Raw genomic sequence first — 15,163 nt, forward strand, 5'->3', positions numbered from 1 at the left:
GACGACGTCTTTTTAAGTCAACATACTAGATACAGATGGCAAGATATTTACATGATTATGTAGATATAGTGATAAACTCGCATATCTTTGTCGTATTAATGACATGTTGCTTCAACGGAACAGCCCTATATATAAATTTGTTGTCATATTTATATAATCATGTCACCACCTTGCAATTAGTAACTCGCCTTGTTTATGTACAAGACGTCGTCTTGAATACAAATGACACACATCGTCATTACAATGGCAGTTTTATACTACTTCCATGCCGCTCGATAGAGTTTAAGCACTAGTGGACTGAAGAACCACAACTATTTTGTCTTACATCTTTTCTGTGTATGCATTGTTGAATAAAACGGGCGAAAATCAAAAGTGTAGCGGATATTCTCCTGGCTTGCGATAACGTCCTTGTTATCGTTCACTAGACATAAAATTGTTAGTTACCTTAACAATTATTGATGATTTGATTGCTAAGTTATTTTTTGGCTTAGTAAATCGCAATGGCAATCTATGATACTTTCAACGTGGCGATCTTTTCTGGATGACATGTTTTACGATCTTCATCAAACAGAGAGATATATCCTTTTGGTGCCGCTCAACAGTTTCGTACTTGGCATAGTTTATTTTTAAAAGAATAGCAATTTCCCATGTTTTCCTCACTGGTTATCCCGGCTTTTTAAAAAAAAAACATCTATGTCTTATGTGTTATTATAAGAACTTTTAGTTCCTTTTATTTTCGTGTATGATTGATGGGTGCAATTCAGTCATTGCACTTTTAGAAACTGGAATTGTCTCCCCTGCCAAAATTCGTTTCCCCGTTTTTAATAACTGCTACAGTTAGTGTACTTGGGCCTAGTTGAGGCTGATTTTTTGAGCACATGGGGGGTGGGGGGGAGTGCAGTCATTTTAATCAGCGGTGTGCTTAGATAATGCATATTTCCACAACCAAACCATGCAGCAAAAAAATAAATTCAGCCACCGTACAAAAAAGTAACATTGAGGAATGCCGACATGCTCTCCACTGCACATGTTGCAAGTGCAAACAATTTCATCTTACACCTGTCACTCTTAGACGTATATATTATCTGTAGAACGCAATATTGTAACAGTTGTTTCCCAACCTTCAAGTATATTCAAAATGAGGCGAAACTATGTAAGCCACTGCCTTGACAACAGTGCGTCACCAAGAATTCGTGACACGTTATAGCTTATTCTTCTATAATTTGATGAATTAAATTAAAAATAATCACCAAGCTTGACCACTGAGTCAACTTTTTCCCATTTTGTTAATAAATATCTTTGTCAACAAGCTTATTATATGTACAGAGCGCTTTTAAAGTGTATGTTAACTGATTAGTATCGTTGTTCGACATCATACAGTCTTTTCACTAAACCTATGTCATTTTCAACAATGCTACTTTCATGAAAAAACATAATAAAACTTAACATGAATCAACAGTATCGAGATTCCTCGCAAATGTATAAAGTAACACCCCATGCATTGTCCCAAACATCAATGTGCTTAGACCTTGTTCCAACTGGTACAGTCAAATATTCAAAGGATTCAAATAAAAGCTATGTTCGTGATGATGTAAGCTGGCTCTTGATAACGCAAAGACTTTCATCTTCATTCTAGGCCTAATATTCGCAACGCGATGAAAGTCCGAAGCAATTTTAGTGGATTCATTTATTCCTTGTCTCTTGTATTTCATTTTGATGGATACGTTATCGCGGACTTAGAAGCACGCGTATTTCGGTAAATGTAAGTTTCTCTGCTAGAATCCCATGCATTTAGGGTCAGTTTTCTCGACGCCCTGTTCCATTTCCATGACTCAAAACATGGCTATGAAATATGGCTTTCATCAGCCTGATAACACAATTGTTACATCGTCAGGTTTGTACGCTATTATGTGGACTCACACAAATAGCTGGATTAAGGTTATGAAGGGTGTAAGGTTAATATATGGTGAGGCTTGAGTTTTTATTACATATTGCATGTTTACATTTTTCGACTACAAGACTCGCAAGTTCACTCCAAAATCAATCTCTAAACATTATGTTTTCTTCAAAGCGAAACCTGTATACATTTCAGCCATTTTTTTATAGGATAAGGGCGGTCTAGAGCTGAACGTTTTATTTATGTACGTATCACTTAAAACTTCAGATATATGTGATCCCAAAATTTCGAGAACAGTGTCTGTCTTAGTCTGGTCTGAAGACTGAATGAATTTAAGTCCGGGTTGAGAGTAGATGCGTTTTCCGTTATTATTTGTCTTCGATTGAAATTTTGTATGAATTCAAGGCCAGTTTTAAGGGAAGTTGTCTTTCTCAGATTTGAAAGTTTATATGAATATTAGGTCTAGGATGGAGATGAAATTGTTTCTCAGATTTAAAAGGTTTTATGAATATTAGGCCTAGAATGGAGATGAAATTCTTTCACATATTTGAGAGTTTATATGAATATTAGGCCCAGAATGAAGATGAAATTTCTCTCTTATACAGTTTAATTAATTCAAAACTATATTTGAGAGCTGTCTGTCTCCGACTTGAAAGTTTAATGAATTACATGTCCTGTGTGAGAAGAGATGTATGTTTCAAGTTTGATGTTTTTAAAGATAAATTAAAGACCAGATCTGAGAGGAATTGTCATTCTCAGATTTATAGGTTGTTTGAATTTATGGTCACACTTTCTGTCTCAGACTTTAAAGTTTTATTAATTCAAGACCGGGTTTAAAGAGGAGGTTTTCTTTGTGTATCTCAGACAAGACTAGTTAATAGTTTAATGCATGCACAACCTCTTAGTGAATCATTTTGCGGTAAAATTCCGAGGTGATCCGAATGGCAATTTTCGGTATACATTCGAGGTACGATCTATAAAACTAACCCCAAAATAGGGAACGACATAAGAGTATTATTACTTCAATGTAGGTCTGTGAAGAGTTGTCTGTCCCAACCTTGAAAATGTCTTGAAGTCAAGGCCAGGTTCCCAGGCATCGTTCTTCATGATTATTTTGTACGAACCTTATTCTCAACAAGCCGGAAGTGTGGAGGAGACACTTCCACATCGCTTACAAATATAGGTTGACATTATTATAGTTTCGGATATACGGACACAATAATCCAAAGTGCATACTTCTTCATGATCGAAATACCATTTGAACATACCATATATATATAATAGTCGTATTTAATGTTTGATCTTTTTAAGCTATATATTGTCACCCCCCCCCCCGCCAACAACAAAAAATTGCATGCCGAGGGATGAATTACCATGAATATTCTAAGTTCTTCGATTTTTGTGCTATATCTTCAAGTCAGCTATTGATTCCTTTCAAATCCGAATGTCTCCGTTATAAGCTGACAAAAATAATTTCATACTTTGCAATGTCTCTGCTGTGTTCATGTGCATCATGTCTGAAAACTGATTATCAATGTTCCCTAAATATGTATGTATGTATGTATGTATGTATGTATGTATGTATGTATGTATGTATGCATATGTGTGTGTGTATGTATGTGTGTGTGTGTGTGTGGCCATCGTGTGATTTTAACAGATTTGTGAATGTTTAACTTTGAAATAAAAACATTGGAAATATCTTTAATGTGTGTACAGGTGTGCAGACCGAGACACTTTTTTTCTCCGCTTTTTTTTTTTTGCCGAACTATCAGTCAGTGTTAGGAACGATTACTGACAAACCGTACTGGTTATTGTCAATTATAACCTAAGAATAAATCATCATATGTTATTACGCCTCGTAATGGAAGCCAATAAAACGCTACACCCATAAATGTCTGCCTTGTTTATAGGTAGCACGAGCAATAATCAATCTTGATAAGATAAAAATAATCAAGCATTTTTCAACATCAATCTACCGTTACAAATCACACGGTTTACAAACCTTCACGAAATATTGGAGGATCAACTACGAATTTTAAATGCACAGTGGATGTACTTCAAAGAACTTTTGTTCTCGGAGATCAAAAGGAGATTAGTTGATTGAAAAGAATTTACGTGCACTTAAAACAGTTTTTATCATAATGTTTGATGGTGAAAAGATGGTCACACATGGGTTGTGCTTTTGTTTGTCTTTTCTTGTGATCGCTGGTGTAGGAAAGACAGGTAAGTGAAACGAAACCTAGGCCTTTAGTATGATATTTTTAAGTGGGACGGAGAGTAAAGCAAAGTTCATGCAGTAAATGGACATTGAACGTTCATAGGTCCTGTTTAACAAATAAAACAATGGCAGGGAAGTGGGGTGGGTAAGTTGCCTGAGTTACAACGGCCCTGAAAAATCGCATGTGAAGTGTATTTTTTTGATGACTCAACAGCTAACGTGTTCGGATGCTTTTGTGACTTCTGATCTCTACTTAAATCCATCACCAATTAGCATAAAAAGACGAAAATTTAATGCTTTAGACTGTATCTAAACACCTAACATTCAAACACTCTAGCAGGATGGGGTAGGTGGGTTTGAACGAATTAGTACTTTTTGTACCTTTGTGAATTTGACGGGATTGGGATGGGGTGGGGGAGGGGTGAGATATATAATCAAATCCACTTTTCAGAAACGCACTCTAGTGTTTACCCCTATAATAATGGGTAACCTAAAGTAATTTAAACCAAGAGTCTGTGTTTTTTCAGTAACTGACTGAATAAATGATCTAATGAAATTATTATGGCTAAGGTATGATGTACACTCAATCGACAAAGCTTATTTCGTTTTTTTGTAACAAGTGAAACCGAGGTACTGAACCAAACTGAGTTAACGCCCATTCTCTCCCAATAACGAGATACAGGCAGATCTCCCACTGATTCGGGCATTTGTCTTGATCATCTGATAAAACTTCGAAACGGCTAAGAATGAAAAAAGGATCTACTTAGCGGTGACAAGTGTGAAGGCCAGAGTTTTCATTTAAGATACACTAAGTTTGTCTTTCTGTTACCTAAATCTTTATATGAAGGCTGGCGTGGGGAAGTTGTCTCACTTTAAAGTTCTATATCAGTGTAACATCATTTGTATTAATTTATTTGTTTGCGCAAATGTTTTATGCTCTATTTCATTTCTTGGTTTGCAGGAATGTTTGAAAATATATTTTCCAGTGTGTTGGGGGATAGATTGTGCCATGTTTATAGACTTGAATATACGATTTCAAACCACTCTTTAACCACTCTTTTAATACACGTGTGTGTATTTATCGCATAGAGTAAGCACCATGGTAAAGACATATCTGATTAGTTATATTTGGTAACACCTGGGCATATCTTACACTATAATTCCAGCCCAGTATTCTCGAAGATCTTCAAGCACGCAATTCGAATTCGCACTGAAAGACCTCCAAAAAAGATTAGATACTTAATTGTGGCATATAGACGAACTGGGATTACATTCATCATTACCTAAATATAAACAGAAGCGAAAAAAGAAACGTTGTTTCAAAGCTGGCCGGCGTAGAACAGGAAGAATAATTCCAGTTATCTCCCCTATTTCGGCTCAACTATTTAAAAAAACTTCGACCGTTAATTTAGATAACCTAATACAAATTCCTATTAATTCGTCAACCTTTGTGCCAATTATCCAAGAAATACCTTTGCGCATGGCATTATTCAATGCCCAGTCTGTAGGACCATCGGAAAAGCGCACAGAAATAGTTAACTTTATCAACGACCAAAATATTGACGTATTTTTCCTGACAGAAACATGGCTAAACACATCAGGCAACGAGCCCAAGTGTGCGGATCTAACACTCACTGGTTACTCCATCAAGTCGTTCCCTCGTAATTCTCGCGAAGGTGGAATTGCTGTCATCACAAAGAACTCCATGATAAAACGTCTTAACCACACCACAACATTCAATTTCGACCACACATTGTTTGAACTAGTCCAAACCACACTCACACTGGAGCAAAAGTCAGTCCATTTTTTTCTGCCTATACCGCCCTCCTCCTAGTAGAAAAAACAAGCTGGCTGACTCTCTCTTTTTGGAGCAGTTTCCGAATCTCCTGGACTATGGAAATTCGATAGGTGGCAACCTGATTATTCTTGGAGATTTCAACTTTTACTTTCACTGCCCCGGAAACTCAAATACATCAAAACTCATAGATTCCATTAAAGTTTTCAACCTCAAACAGTCAGTTAACCAACCCCCATAAACATGGTCACATTTTAGACTGGATTCTTCATAGACCTGATGATAATATTATACGGTCCTCCCTGGTATCCCATGACCTTGCATCAGATCACCTCTGCATTATATGCCATCTTGAGGTAACAGTCCCTAACCCTCCACCTTTATCTGCTACTAAGAGAAACCTCCGTATGATAAATAGAACCAAACTAATGCACGACATCCAAGCTAACCTAACAAGTTGCTTACCTCCTACAGCAGAACAACTCGATAACTGCCTGCGTTCATTTCTTCCGTGACAAAGTACAAACCATTAGAGATACGCTTGACACCACAATTTCACTTGACTCGTCGTCACCATACAGTTGGGATACAGAATTTGAGCGGCAACCATTAGCAGCATTTGAAACTGTCTCTATGGATTTCGTACGTAGAATCGTGATGAAGAGTGCACCAAAGTCATGTGAACTTGATCCAATTCCAACATCACTGCTTCTTGAGTGCTTAGATCCAGTCTTGCCTTCACTAACTGATGGTATTAATAGCTCTCTCTCATCCGGGGAATTCCCGTCATTTTTCAAAACTGCCATTGTAAAGCCTCTGCTGAAGAAACCAACACTAGACCATAATGATTTTCGAGATGGAAAGAGGTCCGTATCTACTGTATCATCCCACCTTTCCCTTATTATTAATAGTTCCTATTTTATACGTGTGCAAGTATTTTAAGACAATTTGGGACTTCATTGAGTGGACTTTGTTTTCCAAAATGGGAAAATCTTAATAAACGAAATAAAAACAAATAAATGTATTTTAACCTGCTTTCAAATATAGTGGGCTTTCAGAAAGACATAATATATGAAAAAAACTGAGTGCCATAGATTTCATCTAAGGCCGGGCAATGGAGGCCCAACCTTCGGTGAGGCAAAATATATTTGTATGAATATGTGCAGTATACGGTTTCCTATGATAAAGTTGACTAACTCTTCTCATAGCTGCTTTTTTAAATTTTATTTTCGATAGTTTTCTTTACATTGCAGGCTCTGACCCAGTTCGTATCAGTATTACGCCGAATGTGCTGACAGTAAACCAGACTGAAAGAACTACCCAGGACGTAACAGTGACATGCTATTCCAAAGGGATTATCTTTGAAACTAGCGTATTAGCAATCACTCTATATACACAACAAATATACAGCCATAATTCACCTTATGATATTATCCTTGCCTATATATCATTTCCATTTGCGCCATATCTAAATCACAACCTCCCGCCATACTTGGCAGCAAAGCAGCCGACAGTGTCAGGGTTCATCAATGCAGATAGACCATACAGAAGTTTCCTGACCTTGACAATTAAAAGCGATAATTGGACATGCGCAGACAGCCGTTCTTTCAAATGCGGAATAATTTATCACGGGCATCCATACGAAGAATTTGATTCGCTGATGCTGACTGTTTACGGTAAATATGAACCGATTGATAATTCGTTAATGTAGTAGAGTTTCTTATTTATTTGAGGAATGTTAATTCTTGCCGGAATTAAAGAAATAAATAACCAACCAAACAAGCACACATAAGTTTAAAACCTGCTATTCAATACATGTGTTTGCAGAGCTAATTCTTCAAAGATTTTATTTTTGTTTAGCTTTAAAAAAAATCTTTTATTAAAAACACTCCATGATCAAACAAAGACCGTGCATGTGCTATGTAGAATACAGACTTTCTGTCCCGGAATCTAGATTATATCGTGCTGAATTCTGTTCAGTTCTTCAATATACCCCTCCTACTCACAAAGCGGGTGTCTATTATCAGATTTAATAATAGATAATAACACATTCAGCGTTTTTTTTTTTTTTTTTTTTAAATATTCTACATATTCTTCAGTCCTTCCATCAACCTTGCAACTTGCTGCCTTCATATTCGAGAAAAGCGGCTTTAGGGAAGCAAATGCAACTAGTCTGGGCTTTCTTGAAATGGGGACGAGGCTAAAGTTTGTCTGCACGGGGAACACAGGCAGTGATCCAGATGCAAGCATTATCTGGGAAGCCATGAGTGAAGAGGTTTTCGTCGTTAGGAGCCAGAGTTTGTTGTCAGACGTCCGTATCGATGAGGTGTACGAATCAACAGGCGATTGTACTGTTTCGAGGAGGTCTGAACTGCTTTACAACTTAACTACTGCTGCTGATGCAAAGAACTTCATTGTTAGGTGTAAAGTGAAGATTCAGCCTCCACAACTACAGATGTACGAGGTGTTATCTTCATGCTATCATCTACAGAAAGGTGACATATTATGCAACAATGCACTATATTGGTTCACCTTTTTATTATCCATTGCTTTTTAAAATATAAATACCATATTGTCCTTTGGAATAAAACAACCAACCGCTGACACACGAAGCGTTAACTTTTTGCCGTCGTGTAAAGGAAGGTAAGTCAATCTGAAGCAAATGTAGAATGTAATATTGCCCCATATATGTCCCTTTAATCCACGCTTCCCCCATAAAGCGAGAAAGCAAAATATCGTCAAAACAGAATTTAATATAATTTATCATAAAAAGATTGGTACCATTCCAAATGTTATATTGGTTCCGTGTCTATCTCGATGGTTCTTTTACAGACAGCGATGTCGAATCGCCAAGAAGAAAATTAAAATTTTTGCTAGCATTATATTGTTTTTATTTTGACGACGATGGAACGATTGATAAAATGTGCGCAGATATGTGAGTGCATGAAAAACGATATTAGACAATCCTCGCTAAATACATGGCTCTATTTCATTTTGTTTATTTTTCATTTTCTAGGTGTGTTTTCCGACTACAACTGTAGCAGTAATTATACAAGTAAGTTTTTAACATAAGTATATCCGTACATTTTCGATTCCATCGGACATGAAGCCAAATCAATAGGCATATAATTCATATTAATGAAGTGTTGGTTTGGTGCTCATGACACAGCAACGTTTCTAATGTAATAGCGTGCCGAGACAAACAGAACAAACGGCCTTGCTAAGCAACAAACCATGGTAGCCGATCTGGTGTGATCCAGTGGTGGTTAGAGTGTCAAACCTCGGATGCGGGTTTGAACCCCAGTCGAGTCGTACCAAATACTTATAAAATGGTACAAGCAGCTACTTCGCTTGGCGATCAGCATTAAGAGGTTAGTGTTAGGATTGGTCGGCCTGGTGTCAAGATAATGTTACTGGGTGGGACATCATGCTACATGTCTGTGGCCTGATGCCCAAGTGTTAAACATCACTATAAACGGTCTCACTGCATATATCGTAGCGAAATGATTGAAAATGTTGTTAAACATACGTTAAATATCCAAATCACACACACACACACACACACACACGCGGATCCAGTGGTGGGCATTGAATCCACACGCTTTTATTCACGAGTAAAGTGCCTTAAGGACTGAGCCGCCGCAGATCGAGCGAGTGAATTTAACATGGAATTTATGCAAAACTATCGACACTGCTTATTAAATTTGTTTTATGGCAAAACCAGACGACAGCGCTAATTCAGTATGTATTATATCCCATGGATGCTACACTTACAATATTTTCATTTTGTCGTTCTCATAAGAACCCTCATTTTGTGTGCACCAACAAGCTCACACATACAGTTGCATGATATATTTTCAACAATGAAACAGAAGAATCGTGGTTTCCATTGAAATCTCATCAAAAGCAGGTAACATTTATTCTATGAGTTTGACTCAGTTGGCGAGTTTGTTAAGCGCGTGCTGTGTTTGTGTGTGTGTGTGTGTGTGTGTGTGTGTGTGTGTGTGTGTGTGTGCGCGTGTGTGTGTGTGAATTAGTATGCCTTATGAAGACAATTATTAAATAATATAGCATTATACTAGAAGTCAAATGAGATTTCTCAAGGTCTTTTGGTATATTTAACTCAATGAGAAAGTTATGGGCATGTAGTGACAACACTTGAATGTTGTCACTGTTTAGGTATTCGCTGCATAGTCAAACTACTTATCTGGTAGGGCTCACGAAACACTACTGCCACCACAAATTTATGTTGGTTATTGTACCTATTTTTCAAGGTATTCACAAAACGTTAAGGAAATTATTAACGGATTTACCCACTGAACCCACAACGCAAGCTTCTTAACTCGAATCCCTTTTCTCAATCCTATTCAACACCAACATGACCGATAAGGCAAGTCAAATCGAGACTGACCCGGAGTCAGTCTGTTTAAGAAATGGAGGTTGTCTATCCATGTGAATGGAGAGCAGTTTGTTGTTCATAAATAAAGTCGATCAAATCCTCCTGTTCATGGCGAACCACTCGTCCCCATTAACTATTCACTTGCTAGTGACAACTTTAGTTATTTGAATTCGAATTCAAAACCATTTTTTTAATAAATTTCATCAATAACCATTTATCATACTGTGGAGAAGAAGAAAGAATGAAACTATTCATTGAACAATTTCTCATGTCAAATTGTATTATTCATGAAAAAGTATGGTACACTTGAAAACAATCATTTTATTTTACATCTCCTCCCCGAAAAATGACTCTTTTTTATGCAATATCATTTTCAATCTCAGGAAGAAAGAAACAAATGAAATAAAATGTTGCAGAAGTAAACAATATGGGATTTAATGTACATATTCTTTTTCTGTTTCTTCATCCTATTCTACAGCAAACGTCGTCTACTCGAATGTAGAGTACCAACATCCGCCATCACGAAATCAAAGCATAAAACTAGGATGAAAAGGTAAAATTGTCTGTCGTCCAGAGTATTTCCATTATTTAAATACATAAATGTACTGTTTAAGACTCCTAATGCTATATTTGTTTTTTGTGCAGTTAAATTCTAATCCATTTTAAAACATTTATGGTAAAAGATTTCCCGCACCATCGATCCAAGTAAATATACCTGAATTGGTGACGTATAAATGCAAATGTAATCTTTGCCGTTAATTTTGTAAACTTATCCGTACTATAGTTAGTGTAAGTTTTCTTACTACAGCAAGTGACAAGTATTCTTACTACAGTTAGTATAATTATTCATAGTACAGTTATAACAATAATTCTTCCTACAGTTAGTACAATTATTCTTACTACAGTTAGTATAATTATTCTTGCTGCTGTTTGTATAATTAGTCTTGCTGCTGTTTGTATAATTAGTCTTAATTCAGTTTGCATGATTATTCTTACTACAGTTAGTATGATTATTCTTACTACAGTTAGTATGATTATTCTTACTACAGTTAGTATGATTATTCTTTAGTTATTATTCTTACTACATTTAGTACAATTCTTTATACTACAGTTTGTATAATTATTCTTATCTCAGTATAATTATTCTTACTACAGTTTGCATGATTATTCTTACTACAGTTTAAATGATTTACAGTTATTATTCTTACTACAGCAAGTGACAAGTATTCTTACTACAGTTAGTATAATTATTCATAGTACAGTTATAACAATAATTCTTCCTACAGTTAGTACAATTATTCTTACTACAGTTAGTATAATTATTCTTGCTGCTGTTTGTATAATTAGTCTTGCTGCTGTTTGTATAATTAGTCTTAATTCAGTTTGCATGATTATTCTTACTACAGTTAGTATGATTATTCTTACTACAGTTAGTATGATTATTCTTACTACAGTTAGTATGATTATTCTTTAGTTATTATTCTTACTACATTTAGTACAATTCTTTATACTACAGTTTGTATAATTATTCTTATCTCAGTATAATTATTTTTACTACAGTTTGCATGATTATTCTTACTACAGTTTAAATGATTTACAGTTATTATTCTTACTACATTTAGTACAATTCTTTATACTACATTTTGCATGATTATTCTTATCTCAGTATAATTATTCTTACTACAGTTTGCATGATTATTCTTACTACAGTTTGCATGATTATTCTTACTTTGCATGAATATTCTTACTACAGTTAGTATGATATTATTCTTACTACATTTAGTACAATTCTTTATACTACAGTTTGTATAATTATTCTTATCTCAGTATAATTATTCTTACTACAGTTTACATGATTATTCTTACTACAGTTTGCATGATTATTCTTACTTTGCATGATTATTCTTACTGCAGTTAGTATGATATTATTCTTACTACATTTAGTACAATTCTTTATACTACAGTTTGTATAATTATTCTTATCTCAGTATAATTATTCTTACTACAGTTTGCATGATTATTCTTACTACAGTTAGTATGATTATTCTTACAGTTATTATTCTTACTACATTTAGTACAATTCTTTATACTACAGTTTGTATAATTATTCTTATCTCAGTATAATTATTCTTACTACAGTTTGAATGATTATTCTTACTACAGTCTGCATGATTATTCTTACTACAGTTAGTATGATTATTCTTACAGTTATTATTCTTACTACATTTAGTACAATTCTTTATACTACAGTTTATATAATTATTCTTATCTCAGTATAATTATTCTTAATCAGTTAGCATAATTATTCTTACAACAGTTTGCTTTTACAAATATTATAATTACAGTTAGTATAAATATTCTTACTACAGTTGGTATAATTATTCTTACTGCATTTAGTACAATGATTCATACTATATTTAGTACAATTATTCTTGGTACAGTGGACAATTGTTAAAGCTACGTTAAAAATCTAAATCACAAACACACGATTATTATCACTACATTTAGTATAATTATTCTTACTACAGTTAGCATAATTATTCTAACTACAGTTAGTATTCTTACTAGTTTTTCTACAATTAGTATAATTATTCTTATTAAAGTTAGTATTCTTACTACAGTTAATACAATTATTGTTACTACAGCTAGCACAGTTATTCTTACTACAGTTCCTTCATTTGTTTTTACTTCATTTAGTACAGTTAGTCGTACTATAGCTAATACAGTTATTGTTACTGTGCCAACATAAATATTGCAAGCTTCTTTAGTTTTGTGTGTCTTACATATATGCGTGGTAAAGCATGTATGTTTATGTCTTACATATATGCATGGTAAAGTATGTATTTGTACGTCTTGCGTATATGCATGGTTAAGTATTTACTTGTACGTTTTACTTATATGCATGGTAAAGTATGTATTTTGTACGTCTTATGTATATGCATGTAAAGTATGTATGTGTACGTCTTGCGTATATGCATGGTAAAGTATGTATGTGTACGTCTTGCGTATATGCATGGTAAAGTATGCATTTGTACGTCTTGCTTATATGCATGGTAAAGTATGTATTTGTACGTCTTGCGTATATGCATGGTAAAGTATGTATTTGTACGTCTTGCGTATATACATGGTAAAGTATGTATATTTACGTCTTGTGTATATGCATGGTAAAGTATGTATGTGTACGTCTTGCGTATATGCATGGTAAAGTATGTATTTGTACGTCTTGCGTATATGCATGGTACAGTATGTATTTGTACGTCTTACGTATGCTTGGTAATGTATGTATTTGTACGTCTTACGTATATGCATGGTAAAATATGTATTTGTATGCCTTACGTATATGTATGGTAAAGTATTTTGGGTATATGCATGGTAAAATATGTATTTGTATGTCTTGCATATATGCATGGTAAAGTATTTATTTGTATGTCTTGCGTATATGCATGGTAAAGTGTGTATTTGTATGTCTTACGTATATGCATGGTAAAACATGTACTAGTATGTCTTCCAGGTGTGTCGCAAAGTATATAACAATTATCGGATATAAGATATTTTTAGCGTCGCTGGAATTCGTTATGTCAGGATTTAACTACATAAGTGTATGTCTTGCAAATATGTTAAGCAAATAATATATGCATCCCTTGCATATATGTATCACAGTAATTATCAGTGTATGCCTTGCAGATGTGTATGTCAGTACTTATCAGTGCATGCCTTGCAGATGTGTATGACAGTACTTATCTGTGTATGCCTTGCAGATGTGTATGACAGTAATTATCTGTGTATGCCTTGCAGATGTGTATGACAGTAATCATGTATATGCCTTGCAGATGTGTATGACAGTAATTATATGTGTATGCCTTGCAGATGTGCAGGACAGTAATTATGTGTATGCCTTGCAGATGTGTATGACAGTAATTATGTATATGCCTTGCAGATGTGTATGACAGTAATTATGTATATGCCTTGCAGATGTGCATGACATTAACTATCTGTGTATGCCTTGCAGATGTGTATGACAGTAATTATGTATATGCCTTGCAGATGTGTATGACAGTAATCTGTGTATGCCTTGCAGATGTGCATGACAGTAATTATTTGTGTATGCCTTGCAGATGTGCATGACAGTAATTATTTGTGTATGCCTTGCAGATGTGCATGACAGTAATTATCTGTGTATGCCTTGCAGATGTGTATGACAGTACTTACCTGTGTATGCCTTGCAGATGTGTATGACAGTAATTATATGTGTATGCCTTGTAGATGTGCATGACTAATTATCTGTGTATGCCTTGCAGATGTGCATGACAGTAATTATCTGTGTATGCCTTGCAGATGTGTATGACAGTAATTACGTATATGCCTTACAGATGTGTTGGACATAGTAAATATCTGTGTATGCCTTGCAGATATGTATGACCTTAATTTGCTCTGCCTTTCCTGAAAATTGTATGCCAAGTGTTTACCTGTGTATCTTAGGCAGGTGTGTAAGTCTTGTACATATGTATGGCATTTATCCATGTCTTGTATATGTGTATGACAATGTATTATGTATATCTTGCAGATGTATACGGGAATGAATCTGCGCATATCTACAGTTTGAGAATGTCAAAGTCTATATTTGTCTCATGCTGACAGAGCATCAGCCACTGACCTGACATGATGGTGACTATTTGCAAGGGAATCCTAATGGAAATTCCAACCACTATTGGATTTTTGTCACACGCGATGACAATAGTATCGTGTAAAGTTTACAGGAATAATATTTGGTGAAGAATCTAACGAATGTCCGCATTCATATCATTCTGTCTATCTCTGGGTGTATATATATATACCTGCATGTATTAACCTGCA

General features: G+C 35.0%; 1 protein-coding gene across 1 annotated transcript; it reads left to right on the forward strand.

The window, feature by feature from the left end:
- Positions 1-7,170: 7,170 nt before the first annotated feature.
- LOC149793409 (uncharacterized) lies at positions 7,171-15,091 on the forward strand. The gene is made up of 5 exons (XM_089966373.1): positions 7,171-7,586; positions 8,010-8,405; positions 8,927-8,965; positions 10,788-10,862; positions 14,874-15,091. The coding sequence occupies exons 1-4, from the start codon at positions 7,571-7,573 to the stop codon at positions 10,856-10,858; spliced, it is 522 nt and encodes a 173-aa protein (XP_089822499.1). The 5' UTR covers positions 7,171-7,570; the 3' UTR covers positions 10,859-10,862; positions 14,874-15,091.
- Positions 15,092-15,163: the final 72 nt, after the last annotated feature.

The sequence above is a fragment of the Sinohyriopsis cumingii genome, chromosome 8 (assembly GCF_028554795.1).
Source record: "Sinohyriopsis cumingii isolate HCF-2022 chromosome 8, ASM2855479v2, whole genome shotgun sequence".
In the NCBI taxonomy this organism is placed as follows: domain Eukaryota; kingdom Metazoa; phylum Mollusca; class Bivalvia; order Unionida; family Unionidae; genus Sinohyriopsis; species Sinohyriopsis cumingii.